Source organism: Copidosoma floridanum, unplaced genomic scaffold (genome assembly GCF_036245765.1).
Source record: "Copidosoma floridanum isolate Cflo_tuat_1 unplaced genomic scaffold, Cflo_Japanese_pri ptg000030l, whole genome shotgun sequence".
NCBI classification, from domain to species: Eukaryota; Metazoa; Arthropoda; class Insecta; order Hymenoptera; family Encyrtidae; genus Copidosoma; species Copidosoma floridanum.
In genome coordinates, this window is record NW_028321907.1 from 11602380 (window position 1) to 11620770 (window position 18391).

The following is an 18391-nucleotide window of genomic DNA, read 5'->3' on the forward strand; positions in this document are numbered from 1 at the left end:
ACTGTCACGTTTTCCTCGTCAAATTCACGCTCATTCTCAAATTCCCTGTACAACCAAGAGGTCCGAGATATATAAGCCCCGAGCGCAAGTACTTGGTAGAAAAGTATTAAACCCCGGTTTATCCGTTCGGTTAGTCAAATAAAGACACCGTAATAATAATCCACGAGTAACGTGACGTCGACAATGTTGAACGACAAACCAAATGGACAGATCACGTATAATATACGCAGGGTCCAAGTGAATACATAAAAAGATATACACACCGATCCAACTCTCCTCCACGTATACGTATACACCTTACCAGCAAAAATAGTAAGTATGTGTATAAATGTCTTAAGTACATATATTATATTTACTGGACTGGTATATACATGGATTACAGTACGTGCATGTACTTATCTCGCTTGAATTAATAAGTCAACCGCGGGCATGGGAGCAACCATACATTGTCGAGGCGTATACGGCCCATAAGTATAGTTGGCACGTGATGTGGGAAGAGGCTCAAGGTTGAGTTGTGAGCGAGGCGCGAGTCCGATACAACCAACAACCTCCTCCCTCCTCTCTCTTTTGCTTATGCTCTTTGAATTTACTTGCAGTGTGTGCGCTCGCGCGCTTATTTAGGAATATGTTGAGGTGGAAAAGTGTCAACAAGTTATTGGCTTTGGTGGGTGGACATGGGATGATGCGCAGGGCCATATATAAGTTTGTTGGACGTGGGTGCAGACGTTGGGTGGGACCACGTTGTATGCTGATTCTGCGCTAAAATCATGCGATTGCATGCGTGATGGGGTCGAAAAAATAATTACCGTCTTTTCTCGCGAAACAAAAAAAAAAAAAAAAAATGCACTATGAATTAAAAAATTGTGAGTATACCGTTTTGTCTCCTATCTGCAGCCAACACTGATTTATTCATAATTTTACATTCACGTGTGTACCTCGCATCACACGCATGGATAAGTGTTTACGCGCGCGTACACGTACGTGTGTATCTTCGACAGGAAAAAACATATTATTACGATTACTGTTACGCGAGAGATGTCATTCGATAAGGAGATATGAATGAAATTCCGTATACGCTTTGTTTATTTAACTTGCGAACGGATATTTAGCGACCGAGCAATGATTTACGAGCACCCGAACAACAGTACAAGTATACCTTTGATGATACATGTACATCTTCCCAATATTTTTGTCCTTTTCACACGTTTGTGTATTTACTATAGCTATACGAACACGAAAACGAAGGATACGTATCGACATTCGCAGTGTGAAACTTTTTTTTTATGGAATTACCCACGTCTCAGCCGTATATGTATTACTTTTATTTTGCGCCACAGATTTTTCTATTTGTACTTTTACTTGAGCGTGTATTTTAACGGATTATTCGTCAATTAAAAGCATTTTTTAAGAAATACTTTGCAATTACTTTTGTCCATCAAAGTATGTATCATCTCATTCAATTTTACTTGCAACGAAAATAATTGAAAAAAAAAAAAAATCACACATAATAACTCACAATACCCCAAGTTCATTAAATCGGTAATGAAGATTGTAAATGTGCAATCACCCGATATTGAATGAAATTCTTTTCGGCTGATAAAAAAAAAAGCGTATTATCTTTATCGTGAAACGCCGCGTGTGTTTTCATCGAAGATAACTTTGACGGAGATGATAAAATTGATACCAACAAAAGAGGAAGAGTGTCGCAACAGGATACGTGTAACTATTCATACGATTCGTCGATTAAAAGAAGAAAAAAAATGTAGGTATCGAGGCAAGACAATCGTAACTTTTTTCAGCCGCACAAAAGCTGCCTACTTCCATCAAAAGAAGTATAGGTATGTGCATACCCTTGTATATATTGTATGATGATTGAAGCAACATTGTCGAATATTCGGACGAACTTTCAAGTCTATATCAGATTCGTAAAAGTCATGCACTCGTAGCCAGCAGCAGCGCAGCTCTGCGATGCAAAAAGAAGGAAAGAGAGAGAGAGAGAGAGAAACGGGACCTCGTCGACAACGAGAGCCATATAATCGCGAGCCGAAAGGATATCCGGCCGCGCTGTACCTACTTACTTACATACATATACGTTATACACTGCACATATTATACGCTCACGCTTGTGCACGTATATACGAGACGGAAACGCTTCCCCGGCGTGTCTGATGTACAGCGAAGCTAGAGAGCTTTTATAAATATATTATATATATATATATATATATATATATATATATATATATATATATATATATATTATATCAGCATACGGTGCGGGCGAATCTTTTGCAGCCAACCATTTCTACATCATATTATACATACATCACTACGACGAACGCATTTCCCGTTGGCCTAAATGTTATCTCCGTTCCTATGTACGAGAATGCCTATCAAAGTGTAGGTGTATGCCGTTTAGCCATAGCGTGCAGTGGTGAAGGCGAAATTAAAGCTTTTCAATCTGGGCCACGGGATTGGCGTGCCTGCCCACGCTTCGTATACTTACGCGCAAAATTCATACATTTTCATAAGAGAGTTTCAAATACGGGCAATATACTGGATAAATCACGCGTAGGAAATTTGGACGATAAAATGCCCATTCTTTTGCCATTGGGTATTTTTATCACTGAAGCTTAATCACTTTTTTATCATATGGTACTTACAACTTTCGACTACTTGTAAAATTGCATCGCAATGTTTTATTTGAAGAGTCGCGACTGTACATTTGAAAAATAGTATTAAGTACACGTATCTTTAAAGTAATTGAGCGCCGACAAAGAGTCTTTTAGTTATATGTATACCTACGTATGAATCCCCATCAAACGCAGTCGGAGAAATCCACGTGCAATGACGCCACACGTACCGAGCAACGCATCTAATGATTATTCGCGAAAAAAGCACGTACCCCCACGGCCATCATATATTCAACTCCTTTATCAATCTCATCGTTTTCGGGGTTTGACACTTCTTTTTCCCCCCTACGGTTAATCTCGTGGACTATTACATTGTACTCCGGCAATGATTATTTCTCTTGATTGTTAACGCCGTACACGTCATATTTATAAGTATGATGGTAAATCGGTATGTAAGTAACGCGACAGTGACACCGTGTGTGTAACTAATACAGTATGTGTAAACGGCTCCTCCAGCCAATTGCACGGATTAATTAACTCGGCCGGGTATTAATTCTGCACGTTCATTGGAATTACCAGCCCGGCCGCCACCCACGTCTGGCTCTTCTTTATTTTTCCGCCGCGCGATTCTCTCTGTTCTCGTTCTCAGAAAACGCATGGAGAGAGACACCACTGGCGCGATTCGTTATACCATACTCTCGTGTGTGTGCGTGTGTATGGTGCACGTCCGACACCGGAAGCGAGATATCTGAATATTTTGACCTACGAGGGTTATTGAAGCCGCCACACCGATTACGTGACGACAAAAAGTGCAATAAGCATTCACAATTATCAAATACTCTCGGCGTATCTAGGATTTTTCGCTTTATCGGTGCACGTGAATATACGTAGTGTGTGTGTGCAATATCCACAGCAGCGGTGGAGCATCGCTTTGAAAGCGAAAGCCTCACTTTTGCTCCGATCTCGCGCACACGAGCCGCCTCTCTTCCGCTGGATTGATACAGTCGGCGTTAGTCGGTATTAAAACGAGGGACGCGAGATAAGGGTAACCCGAGTTGGTCGCCGAGCGCGGCAATGATTAGAAAGGAAAAAAAAACAAAAAACAACGCTTCCTGTTTCCGCTCGAGCGAGATTGGCGCGCCCACACGCAGACGTTAGAGATCGCTCGCTTGTGGATGTATAATAATTGTTATTATATTATTGTACTTACGGAGCTTTATCTTGGCGCTTTTATTCGGAAAAACAATGTTTCGGGGGAGGGAAGGCTATAGGTGACTTGTGTGGTCGATTACATGCTGCGGTTGGTGGTGCAGATGAAACAATTACGATGTACGTTTTCCTACGAATAATTAAGTAGTTGATAAGCAAAAGTGAGGGACAAAAGTTTTACTGTAGTTTTCAAGCACATTGTGTACTGATTGTAAGTACCTGTACCCCATGTAGAGACTTCTCTTGGATGTTGGAGTTTTGGAGTTATCATTCAATTTCTACTCGACTTGTCAGTCAACCTGTCTATCCGAGACAATCCTAAAAGTATTCTCAACGTTACGTTGGATCCGACATGGGTGTAAAATTATACTTCTGCAATAAAGGCTTGAGATGAGAAGTAATAGTTTTCGTCACAGAAGCGCCATCGTCGGCGGGGCTATGTTACGACTCGAGGGACCTGCAAAGCAAGGCCCTAGGGACCGTAGGGTAGTCCCGGTTGGATGACGCTTGTGTGGCGAAGACTATTTTTTTTTTACACAACTCATAATTTAAAAATGTAATTATAGGGATATATAAAGCCCCTTTGAATGAAATTAACAAAAACTGTAGTCTCAAAGTTGGTAAAATTAAAAAAAAAATTATTTTCTTCTATAAAATTTTCATAGATTTTATCACACTTGATTATTTGTCCAAAATTCGGTTGACTCCAAACATAGACACTTTAGACGTTTGGTAGCATGTTGGATGGTACACAAGTGAAGCATTTATGCCTGAAAAACTACAAGGAGATAATAAAATCGAGGTACTACAATTTTTTTTTTTTTTTTTTTATCAATAAACAATATATTTATTAATAGTTTTGAAAAACTATTAAGCCACATACGTAAAAAGTAATGTCCAAAACGTGTTTCGAGGTATACTTGGCAAAAAAAAAAAAAAAATAAATAAAAAAAAAAAAATAAAGAAACGCGCGTTAGTACGTTGAACGCGCTCGTATTATCATTATATTGTTATTTATATCCACGCACACTTATCCAAGCCGATGATCTGCTGATCATGTTGTAAAGTCCTTATCAGTCCTGTACGATTTTATAATTTTCTTAAATAATATACTGAATACATAACTTGCTCAACGCCACTCTCGGAGCCACAAGCATTAAGGACGAAGTTTTAAAATTCGAGCGAGCTTATTTTTTTTGTAAATCTATACATGTGTATCAAACGCCTGCATTTCGTTTTTTTTTTTTTTTCTTTTTTTTTTCTTTTTTTTTTTTGTACGAAAAAAAACTCGCCTTCTGGGACATCAATGCCTTTTTTGTCGCTCTTTCGTCTGCGTGTCTTTATTATTTTTTTTATTTCAACACTTAAAATCACAAGGCCTATAGTCGACATTGCGTTTGTTATTAGCTATCTTGTATCTTTTACTAGTTTTGTTGCGTAGCCGATAGCACTTTAATATTAGGCGAGATAAATTGATGACCATACAAAATTTCGAAGCTGATTCATCACAATGTGTAACTGGTTTTAAATTTTGAAAGTTATCCAGCAAAACAAAAGGAAAGTTTTTCAATAAAAATCGACGTATGAATATTTTATCTGGTTTTTATAAAAGGTGGACATAAAACGTGAGTTAACGATTACTGGTAAGTAAGTATATTGCTTATCGTGGTCGAATAAGATTGAATTTTGCAAAGAGGTACGAGTAAACAATAAATAATTGATGGTTTTTTTTAATTGTATTCTTTATATTTATTTGAAAGACTTGTATGGTAATAAGACTTTTCTTTTTTTTTTTTTTTTCATCAATGTAAGTCTCAATATTTTTACAATTTTCACAAAGATTCCTTGCACGATAAAAATATTCATTTTTTTTGTCGTAATCCAACCTCGCTATAAAATTTGATGTTTGACCTGATATCGATTAATCGATTCGTTTACCACATAAAAAATATATGATTTAAAAATTAACATTATTCATAAGAATTAAAACATTATAAAGGAATATAAAAAAAAAAAAAATTGTAACAGAATAACCGACAAATATACCTTACTGTGGTTCTTATTTCGTTTTTCTTCAAGTTTAGCGATCTTTAGTAGGTGTATGCAAACATACGATGTTTGATTTGCCAAAAATTTCATTAATTTTCAAACTTGTTTCACCCACACTCTTATACGCGTGTACGGCAGGGTTCGAAAAGCGTTGAATTATCGTTACATGAAACAATATTATATTGTATGCATTTATTATCGAATTACACAGGAAAACGGGTTTACTGTCCTCGTGGTTGCGATTGCTGTTGATGCGTGATGGATCGTTAGAATGAGATGCGGTGCGCGGAAAAGGAAGATTTTGACTCACGGGAGAACTTAGAGGATTTGGAAGAGCTTTTTGAGTTCCACCATCAGCTGCCAGTCCGCCTTGATTAGGTCGTCTCTGAAGTACTCCTTGCACGCGTCTATGCTCGCTCGACTTATCTGTAACAATTTAAGGGATCAACTTTTTTTTTTTTTCTCCTATTGGATTTCAAAATGATACAATACAAGAAAGTAAATAAAATTTTTCAGCAAGTATTTAATTTCATCAATTGTTATCATTCTTTACTATAATTGATATTCCATCACAAACATTTATAGTTAGTGACATGCTTTTTTGGCATTATTACATTTTTAGGTGTCTGGTGCGTCTAACCATTTTTTTTTAAACCATTGATATGCTTGCCCTGATTGGACGCACACAGATGCGAATAAGTCTATTCTTCCGAGGGCGCAGTGAACCTCCAAAAGTAAAAAAAAAAAAGCCTTATAGAGAAATGAATTGTAAGTTGAACATTTACCCTATAGTCTCCTTCAATACCTTTTTTCACGGAGATTAAATACTTTTAATTTTTGTTTTCTTTCAGCAAATGAACACCGTTTTCGTGAAAACTCGCATTTTTATTTCCTTGATCGACCGAAGCGATCCCAAGCTGTACGCACGGCCGATAAAATAATACACACGCGCGTCCAGATAGCACGAGACCGCGCCTCGAAACTTCGCCCACGCGCCTCGTGTCCCGCCCGTCCCACCGAAGGCTACACATATACACAGAGCACCCCCGCAGTATCGGAAGTTGAGCAGCCTGTGCGGCCCACACTCACGAATTCCTTGGCGGAGCGCTCGCGCGCGCGGTCTTATATGGACCGTATTAGATTTAGTCGGGAGACGAAGGCCCATTGTAATGCATGTGCACGTGTGCATGTGGTACTGCATATGGCTGTGCAAGGAGTGAAAAAGAAAAAATTTAATCGTGAAACCACCCAACGGAGAACATTTTTAGATCATCCGAGCATCGACAAGCGGATTAGTTGTACACGCCTACAAGTTTATAGGCGTATACATGCGGTCGTTGAACGTTTGCCCTTCACACATAAAAAAAAAAAAAGAGAGATATCTGTAATATCCCTTAAACTTTGATTGATTTCGTTGCCACGAAAATTCAATTTCCAGCTAAATAATTGGTAATTGCTCACTCTCTTTATCTTTCTCTAGGAAATTTCAATTAATTTGTGGGTAATGGTATGATTTGCGGGGGTGTAGGAGAAAAAAAGGAGTATAAATGGCACTCCAAAAATAATTGCAGCCCACTCGCACAAATTGACGGCTGCTCGGGAGCGGTGTATCACTATAGGCTACAATTATTGGCCGGGAAAGCTTTTTGCCGTCCTCACGATATCGCCAGTCTTATTCTATATACGTCATCGATTGGCTCTCGTTCGCCCACGCGCTGGTATACACCCTACAGTCGTTTAATGTGGAACAGGCATGCAACACATAAATGTACGAATAACAAGTGTACACAATGGTACAACGATATGTGACAATTTTTTTTTTTTTTTTTTTTTTCCTTCTTTTTTTTCAATTCCCAAAAAAAAAACTCAGTGTTTTCTTTTACCCAAGCTGAACCACATATGCATCTATAATCTACACTTTGGACAATGTATCTTTGTAAAAAGCTCGCCTCCCTTAATCCGGATCCAACAAATTTATACGTAAGGACGATCAGACAAGCTTCCCCTCCCTCTCGTAACATATCAGCGTCGTCGTTTTCGTGGCTCACGCACATATATGTATATGTACACACATCACAAACGAGCCCAACGGAAGCACCCTGTACTCGCTCCATTCATAAATCGGCCGTGCACAATGGCACAGATTGTGCTCAAGCGCCCGACTATGTGTGTGCGTGTGTGCAAGTATACACGTAAAATACACCATGTGCTCTTCTTCCCTTTCCTATTTTTTTTTTCACGCCTGTACCCATATAGGTGTATGTTATATATTGTACGCGTGTGTACGCACATACACACCTATTATAGATACACGTGCATATAATATATACACTCATGCACGAACGAACTGATGGATGTACTTATAAGTCCACCGGATGCGTTCGACTCGATCTCACGCGACGCGCAGATTTTACCGTTGGATAAACGAATCGCGCTTACAAGAGTACAAGACGGTACGTATATTGTATATACTCTTTTCCTCCCTCCCGACTACACGTATACATACAAAGTATAAGGCTTCGTTTTTCCCGCGAGGAAACAGTTTTTACGCTCAATCGGGATTATCGAAGTGTATATTATATGTACGTTTTATTTATCGTTTTTCATTTATCATCCTTGCTTTCTCTTTTCCACGTCCAAGGAGCTTTCAACGAGTGATTTTTCGATCCATTCGCGATAAGTAGATAGATACACATTCATATATATATATATATATATATATATATATATATATATATATATATATGTGTGTGTGTGTACACGCAAAGCCGATTATCTCACGGGTATTTTCGGTAAAGATAACACAACGCAAGCAAGGAGATGATCCCCTGTTGTTCAGCCGGAAGTAAAACACCTGCATTTGATGGTTATATATTTACAGGTCCATCTGTGCATATATATATATATATATATACCTATACGAGAGTATAAAATATATGGATTTTTTCCCACAAGCTGGAAAAACCTATGAGCGCACCTTAGGGACACACGGAGGGAAAGCTCTCTTGCAACGTCACAGTGATGGCGGTGAACCCGACGCAAGTACATAACATCATGTGTATACACACTCGCTCCATATCCATATTACGTGAAAATCGCTTCTCCCCGATCCTATGCCTGTATACAGAAATACAGCTCGCCTTGCCCAACCTAGATAATATATATATATATATATATATATATATATATATATATATATATATATATATATATATGAGTACACGTACACCTACGTGATTTTACGCCTATAGTTCTCGTTTCACCTGCTCATGCTGCCAAAGCAACTCTCTCTCTTTCAGCATAAGCAGGTAAACCTGCGCGTTTTCGTTTCGGATAATGCCCCAGAGAAGGCTCTTTCCCTTGCCTCTCACATTCATTTCCGCCTTTTCACGTGTATACTGTATTATGTATATAGGTTTTCAATCTTACATCCGCGCAGATGTACACGCGTAGGTTCATGTGCTTGTGAGAACGAGGGAGGAGGGACGCGAAGAAAAATCTCACAAAGGTATTGCGTATAGGCATCAACGCCCGGGACGAAAATCCGGTTACGCGCGTGTCTCGACCGAGTGATAATAATCGTATATGCGTCGGTGGTCGGGGTATAAGAGGGAAATGCCGTGTGTAAAAGTGTATTGGCGTGCATGGGTTCTTTGGCCTATTGGAAATTATAGGAAGGAGAGCTATATGTCGGTGCAACCCTTCACGGATCAAAAAGGGAGGCTATTTCATCTCACAGTATATTACAATATATTATACAGCCAATGGAAATTAAATGCTTGAATTTTCCGCGTATGGATCAGCTCAGTGCATATTTTATATATCATGCCCATGTATAGTTCGCGCTTATATTATCAGTGGATTATCTGTACAGTTTAATGTAAGAAAAGTAGTGCTTGTCTGATGAGCCATCGGCGTTTATGTACATGTACATACACGACGGGGAAAGATAACAGAGGGATTATTTTCCTCAAAGTTACTAACATGAAAAAAAAAAAAAAAAAAAAAAAAAGGAAGAAAGAAAAAACGATTTCTTAGTCATGACAGGGTAGATGAGGGCACATTACAAACACCACTGTACCATATGCGACGCGAGGCCGCAAAAATCTTTGAGATATTTATATACCCCCGAGGGTTACGCCGCACCTATGTAATTATGTATATACATTGGGACCTCAAAAAAATAAAATAATAATAATAAAAAAGACATTCCGCATTTACAGAGCGCCCGTCCCGTATCTTCCCTGTACCTCCGAGACTTCCGAACAAAAGAGCACCCCGCAAGACGTGCATGACAATGGGAACAGACGCGCGGCAGCCGTGGCAGAAGCCAATGCAGAGCGTATTATGGTAGCCGTCGTCTTTCTGGCGCGCGCGCGAACCGTATTACACACGCGGCACGTATATATTTATACATCCACCATCCACGCAACAGCTGAAGTGAAAAAACAGAGGTGGGCCCGTGTATGTATGTATATGTATATATTATATGTGGATCGGGGCTGGGGGAGGAAGGGCACACGCGCGTGTGGACATATGGGCACACATGCATCGGGCGCGTGGAAAGCCATAATATATACATGTAGGTATGCTTGCATTGATGACCGTGTGTGTGTGTTAACAGACAGACACATATATATTGTTTCACGTACCCTAGTTATGTGATATATATATGTGGTGCGCACAAAAGAAAAGGAACCGTCGACGACAGAAGAGAAGATAGGATGTATAGGTGGGACGATGGGTATATGTGTATACGACGATGAAGAAGGAAAAGAGAAGCAGTAGGGAGCGGAGGCAGCAGTAGCACGGGATAACCGTGGGAACAACGCGCTCGGAGCTTCCGGCAAGTGGAGTGCGACCGACTCTTCGTGCCGATGCTTCTGTGCCTCTATGATGGCCTTTGCCGCTTGTTATATATATATATACATATGCCGTTGCTGTTGTTGGGCCTTCGGGCCCCGGGCGTACGACACTCGCGCGCCTGCGGTGTTTCATGTGTAGATACGTGTTTATGTGTGTGGGTGGGTGTGACGTGCTCTTTTTGTGCGAACCGAGCCCTATATGTGTGAGCAAAGGTGCTTGCTGTATATATACGTGTGATCTTTGGAAACAAAGTACCTTTCCTATATATATATATAGCTGCTTCCGTCGTTTGTATAACCTTATACAATATAAACCTTTCTCAGGGCATGAGTCTTGGTGTATACGTATCTATATGTGTATGATGGTAAAGGGAACCGATGCGGAATTGTACCCTTGCATTGTATACGCGCCTATAAATATGCCAGTTTTTCGTGCTCTGCTGATACATCTGCAACCCCTACCGCTGTATTTACAGTGTGGCGCTATCGATCGTTTTTGCTTAATAATCTCCGGGCTGTTTGGATAATTAGGGGTACAGTTCAGCTGACTATGGTTAATATCCGCCGATAAAATATGCCAAAAAAAAAAAAACGCGTAATGGGTACGCCTTACGCCTTTTTCTTGCGTTATTGGAAAAATGCTGAGTATATTATAATCCCTCGTGGAATTTCGAAGAAAATCAAAAAATTGCTGCCAAGCAAGGGATTCATGTCTTACCATTAAGTATCCCGTTAAATTTTTCCGTTTGATCGTTTAAAATGTCATCAAAGAATGCCACGATGTATCTTTTAATTGTTGGTACACGAATTGTGAAAAAGAGTTTGTCATTGAAAAACGTTTCCCAAACGAGCATTAACGTTTTTTTTTTTTTTTTTTTTTTTTTTTACTGTCCACAGATTTTGAGTGCCATCATTTCACTATGAATTTTTTTTTTTTCCCCATTGGACTAGAGCTCTCAATTCCCTCGGCTCTTTGCCCTGTTTTACACTCGCTCTACCCACAATTTTCTCGCTCAGAAAAAAAAAAAAAAAAAAAAAAAAACAAGCGTCGCGAGACGAACATAAGAAAAATCCCCAAGATCTGGCCGAGGATACGACCATTACCCACACCTTATGTGTAGGCTCTGTGGGAAAGCGGAGTAAGTGGGTCACACACACACATATGGTCAAGTTAGTCACGTATATTATTGTCGTAACATCAAACACCCGGTAAAATTAACGAATCGTCATCCGATCAACGTGCACATTTTTTTCATTCCCTTCCCCAGGGATTTTTGGCCCGCCTTCCGCATTTATACGTACACTCTATGGGGTAGTGGACACATTGTATAGGTATGTAGCGGTGCATCTAACATAACGAACGTTGCATAATAACTAGCGAAAAAAGTCCAGCGACGAGAACTACAGTATACCAATAAATTTACTCTCGCCCACGCGTCAACTGTATATACGTATACCTGTAAATATGCATACACACATTCACACAAAATCTTTCTCTGTTTCGAGAGAGAAGAGCAGCATCTGCTGGTTATACAGCTAATAGGCATTACCTATATATATATAAGCCGATCCGCAATACCCGGTGCAAAGGAAACGCCGCATCAGAGCGCAACTAAACGACAATAAATCAAGCGAGCAGCAGCGGCGTGTAAATCTTAATTTGACTCAATGGGCCTTGTTTGGCCGAAACTGCTATAGCCTGGCCCGGACTCGCTCTTCCCTGCCCCCCCCCCTCCATCACTCTTAGTCCTCGCCAACAAAAGAATAAGACGTTTTCCTCCGACACTCCCCTCTGCTGCACTATACGACTCCCACGCGCGTCGTTCGCTTCCGCACGCGCTCTTTTATTGTGCATACATATATATATACACACATTCCCGCATACCTGCAACCTGAGGTGGACAATTGGAAGCGGAAGTCGGGGAAGCCGTGTACATAATATATATTATGTATGGGGAAGAAGCGGCTTTGGCTCAGTAAACGCCAGCACGGAATAATAAAAGAGCTATACATCGTCCTCAGTTGGCGCTAATCCGCGCGAGAGAGTCTATTAATATATATATCACTGAGTGACCCAATTCTTTGAATCAAAGAAAATTTCTTTACCCTCATTCCGTTAAATGTTTTCTTTTAATTGAAACAAGTTTAGTCGATCCAAAAAAACATTTCGTACAACTAAATGAGAAATTCGTAATTAAAAAAAGAAAATTTGAATTTAATGAAATATTATTTTCAATTAACTTATATTTTTTTGCTCATAAGAAAATATTTAACGGAATGAGGGTAAAGAAATTTTCTTTGATTCAAAGAATTGTGGGTAAGTACGTATAGGTATACATAAATGTATCCTTTGAGTCGTTACCAAACGAATGCATCTTACCTACATAAGTATGCAGAAAAGGAAGGAAGTTAAAGGACGTTTCCGGAAAAAGTTGCGAAAAGCTGTGTTGCAGGGGTTTATTGTTCGTTACAAGGGTCCCCGGAGACGCATGCACGGGCGTCGGCTCTCGGATGTAACAGCACGTGTGCGTGTGTATACAGAATGCGTGGCCTCGTCCGGAAAAGGAGGATGCACATCCGGCGACCACCTGCCGGCCCTCTCTCTTTCTCTGCAGCCGCTTCCGGCCTTCATGGAAACTCTATCGCTCCTCTCGAATACTGTACACGACGGGGCCTTGAGAATAAACGATAAAGGGAGAACGGAGTGTCTCTCCGGTGTAGGTATATCTTATTTGTCCCCTTTTCGCCGTCTTTCCTTCGTTCTTTTCTTTCGTCTCCTTTCTATCCGGCACACGTGCATACGCACACGTATACTCATCCTATATATACTTAACTGATCTATTGAGGTTTCGGATGCAAATTTTCATACTATTGTGTGCAGCCCTTAAAAGTCTATCAATGATGTTGCAAATGATGATGACTGTAGTAAAATAAAGTATATATTATGCGCTGACGCGTGGCGTCTCCCTTGCTCTATATAGGCAGGGCAGTCACACGTGTCAAGATGCGCGGGTCTCGGGAAAACGTTTTACCTTTCATCGAGCGTGCAGAGGTGATCAAATGTGCGCGACTGCGTGAATTTTTACCCCCAGAGTGCTTCACAACATACCATATATTTCACTATATTGTACGTATATAGTGCTAGACAAGGTAAAGTTACAACCAGCCGAAATCGTCCCTCAATATCATCAGCATTGCAATTAAATTAATTGCAAGTATGGTTTATATCAATTGTATCGATTCGAATTATAAATACGAAACGTGCGTCAGTCGTGCGACGTAGATGATGAAAAAAAAAAAAAAAAGTGGATCAAGGAAACGACATTGGCCCGAACCTCGTATATATATATATATTATACAATACCTCAGCGAGAGAGTTCAGTCGAAGGCTGCTCTATGCTAGCCCCGTTCGTGGTACGCCCTTTCGGCCTCTTCGTAGAGTCCCAAAGTGCACAGATGTGACGGAAAACCGGGGGGTGGGGGTGAGAGTTGGCGATCCCTCGTGTCCCTTGGCAACGCCGACGACGTCAGACGGAGAGGAGGGGCTGGGGTCGCGGCTCGACCCATTGACCCGATTTCCCTTCGAAAGCTCGCTCTGCCTTCCCTTTTTCTTTCGCACCCCCCGGTCTCCCCTCCGATCGGCGCGACGCGGGGTCAGGCCGGTCCCCCGGATATTTGCAGCTCACCACGGTCCACCTCTGTTTGTCATTCTCGCGATTTTTGACCTCCAGTGATTTTTAATTCCCATGAAATTGAACTACCCCAGCCCAATTCGGTGCTGTTTTACCAGAAGTGACATTTTTAGCTCAATCGACACGCGGTATATCGCGTACATATTACAGTTGTGTGTACTCGGCAAATTTGCTCTCCGCGAGGGAGTAACACCGAAGCGATCTAATTGACGAAGGAAAGGGAGATGGCGGAAGGGGCAAACAACAAGGGGCTAATTAACTCGGGGAGCCGTAGCGACGCTCGGGGTTATTTTTAGAAAATTTAATTAAGCTCGTGTCTTACACGTAATGAGATTATCGCGCCGCGCGAAGCGGGACGGGAGAGAAACAGCATCTTTCGTGCGCGTTAGTTATTTCCTGTATGAACGTAATGTTACAATATATATACTCGGGAAAACGATTTAGCAGCACTGCAATTGAAAGGAAAATGAATCGATTGAGCTCGCGCGAGTATATACTATCAATTTTGGAAAGCCTCTATGTATAGGCATACCGAGGAACAACCGATGTAACGTATGGGTAAAAATAAAAACTCTAGGATATTGATCGAAAACGCTCAAAGTATCAAGACAACGCACCCAAATTCCGCAAGTATAGGTATGTAATATAACGTGTATCGTGATAGCGCGAGGGTATACACGTTACATGGCACTCGAGGGGAGGGGGCGCTCGAGGAAGTCATAAGGACGGACGGAAGCCGCGGGCGTCGACCCGTTGGAGGGGGCGGCTTGAATGGGAGGGAAGCGAGCCCCTGGATGCCCTGGTTTCATTCAGCCCGCGAGAGCCGCTCAATGAACGACCGCTCGTTGACTCCCTCCCTCCCTCCCCCCTCCTCTCTTGGCTAGTCGCGGCAGCAGGGAGGGGAAGAATATCCGCCCCCTCGCCCGATCGATCCGGCGCGAGTGTGTACTGTATATACACGCCCCAACGACCTCGGGCTATATACTACGAGCGAATCTGCGTGATATACGCGTGGGTGGAGTACATTGCAGTCCATTCAAGGAAAAATGGATGGTCGAAAATTAGGGAGGGAACGAGAGCGGGCGATGTGTGTGTGTGTGTGTATGTTAAAATGAGCACGGGGGATGGTGATGGTACCGCTTGGGTGGGTCTGACGAGGAGCGGCGATTTTTTTAGGGAAGGGTTTACAAGATACTCACGATCGATTGAGTTATTGCACGGAGTGTGTGCCATTTGTGCCATTTTAGCAGAAAAAAGTCATTACAGTTGTCGGGTATAAAAAAGAGGCCATCATTCCGGTGATGTTCATTGATTTTCTATTATTCGGGTGGTTATTTTTAACGATGTCTGTCGAAAACTGTCGAGTTATGCATCAGGTACTTGTATACTTTTTCGGCTCGCAAACACAATCGTCGGCTAAAATTATACTCGTATCGTGTAAAAAAAAAAAACCCGGTGACAGTCTACACCGCGATATTTTAGGTATCGCTTTGGATCGTCCTTCGTTGCTAATTTTATGAGAGACAGACGGGATATACCTACATACCTGTCTAGCAGAGGCGGGCGAAAAGTGTATGTGCACAGCTTTTGCATAAATCACGGAGGAAATGGCTTTCCGCGCGTTATACAAGGCGGAAGGTCGCATCAGGGCTCACCACCGCCGTCACCACTATAAAGCTCCCATGGAGCAGGAGGAAGAGGAAATGCCAATCGAGGATTTTATTGGGAATTGATTAGCTCTCTCGTCTGAACGGGCACTCGGATATCGTTCCTTTTTACGAGACAACGAACTCGCGGGGGCGTTTATTTCTAGGTTGCATTGTTTTCGAATTGGTGATTGCGCGTAGGTACTTGCAGTTCTAATACTTCAGAGAGATGATGATGATGATTGCCAGTGCCAGTGACGGATGATTACACTTACTCATAGGTACTTGTGATGTAACATAAAAATATTATAACCATACATGTCATGATAGTCCTTCGTAGTTATAGTCTGGAATATTTAATTTCCTGCACTAAAAAATTCAAAATTCAAAATAATTGAGTACGTATCGCGACTTCATTACATTCAAAATCCAATGAATTTTGTTTCGTTGCATGATGAGTTAGACAAATGCGATCTAACAAATCGTTCTTCAGCGAAACTCGAAAGCAAAAGACTAATTGCATTGTTGCTCAAAATAAGCCAAGCGTATAATTTTTTTTTTTTCTTTTTTGTAACCAACACCCAACAGTCCTTAGTAACAGTACAGTCCAAAACAATGCTTCTCGCGAGTTCCGAATTCACATTTAATATTACTTGTTTCATCGCGACATGCCCCGCTGCCTGTAAAAAACGTGCAAAAACGTGTCCGTTTTACAAATGTTGAAGGTACACAGAAATGCATCAATATCCTAACGAATGACAACTGGCGAATATAAAATTAAACCAAAATGTTATCGACACCAGCATACTTTTCTGTGTATATTATGAAAAAAAATTCCCATTGCTACGGTATTCTAAAACATCTAAGTGATTTTCGTGCTTGTATGGGTGCGAGGCGTCACGTACTGCAACGCATGTATATTATACAATTTTACGTCCCACAATTGCTGCAGCGGCTGTTTTTTTTTCATTTGTTTTTTCCAAGAGTAGGTACTTATGATATCAATCATACGTTGATTTTGGAACACGTTGATAATAAGTAACACGTACATAACATATGCATGTATATACTCCAGAGAGGTATAGGTGCATAGGTGGGGTAGTACCGTTAAGTCGTGGCCGTCGCAACGAGGTTCGCATTAATGATTTCAATCGAGTATAAAAATGCAGTGGCAAAGCTTGAATACTAATCGGAGGTACCGTCACTTTGGGTTTTCCTGTATTATCAGTGTTTTGACTGCCATGTGAATTTAAAGGGGTTCTCGGTAAGTGTGATGGGAAACGATAAACATTTCATTCCGTGAACAATAGTGTATAATTATATTGGTGTAGAAATTTACATAACAGCTCTTACAATAATGCTGATAAGAATTGTTGTCAAATTCAATTTTTAATCAATTATCAACTAGTTCATCGTTATCAAGGGACACGGAGTAACACACAAACAAAACTTTCCATACCCACGACACTATTTTTTTTCTTTATTTCATAACCTATAGGTATAAATTATAATGCCATAGGTACTTATAACTCTCATCTAATCTAATCTAATTTATCTAAAATCCAATTTATTTTCAATCAGCGCCATCTAGCGTGTGATTTTTCTCGTCGCTCATAGACCCTACTGACGTTTTTTTTTTGGCAGGCGAAGAAAAGCACAACTCAGATTTTGCCGTTGAAAATAACATGAAGAAATCTGAGTTGTGCTTTTTTTGTTCGCCGTCAAACTGGCTATATTTGACGGGCCGGATACCCTACGAACGTTTTTTTGGCTTCGGGTGTGATCTTCAAGAGCTAAGGTCGCCCCCACCGACGAAGCTCGATCACCGGATCACGCCCGAAGCAAAAAAATGTCAGTAGAGTATCCGGGCCGTCGAATATAGCCAGTTTGTCCGCGGACAAAAAAGCACAACTCAGATTTCTTTATGTTATTTTCAACGGCAAAATCTGAGTTGTGCTTTTCTTCGCCGGTCAAAAAAAAAACGTCAGTGGGGTCTATGAGCGACGAGAAAAATTACACGCTAGATGGCGCTGATTGAAATACACACAAGAGCGAGGGCCGCCGAAGAAGCCCGATCACGCCCGAAGCAAAAAAACGTCAGTAGGGTCTATGAGCGACAAAAAAAATCACACGCTAGATGGCGCTAACTTTGAAAATAAATTTTATTTCATTTCCGGAACGACCGGAGCCCAATAAATACCCAATGCGTTTACGTAATGCGATGCAATACGTTTTAACCTTAAAATTCGCTATTAGGTGCGCGCTCAGCTCGTTTGATGAATCACGACGAGTCACCCAGC

The 18391-nt window shown here is 41.0% G+C and overlaps 1 protein-coding gene across 1 annotated transcript in view; it reads right to left on the bottom strand.

Moving 5' to 3' along the window:
* Positions 1 to 5096: 5096 nt before the first annotated feature.
* eIF5B (eukaryotic translation initiation factor 5B) overlaps positions 5097 to 18391 on the bottom strand; it is an 87725-nt gene continuing 74430 nt past the window's right edge. Inside the window, exon 18 of the mRNA XM_089596143.1 lies at positions 5097 to 6314. Coding sequence (XP_089452269.1) covers positions 6207 to 6314 — 108 coding nt within the window. The 3' untranslated portion in view covers positions 5097 to 6206. The remainder of the gene's footprint in view (positions 6315 to 18391) is intronic.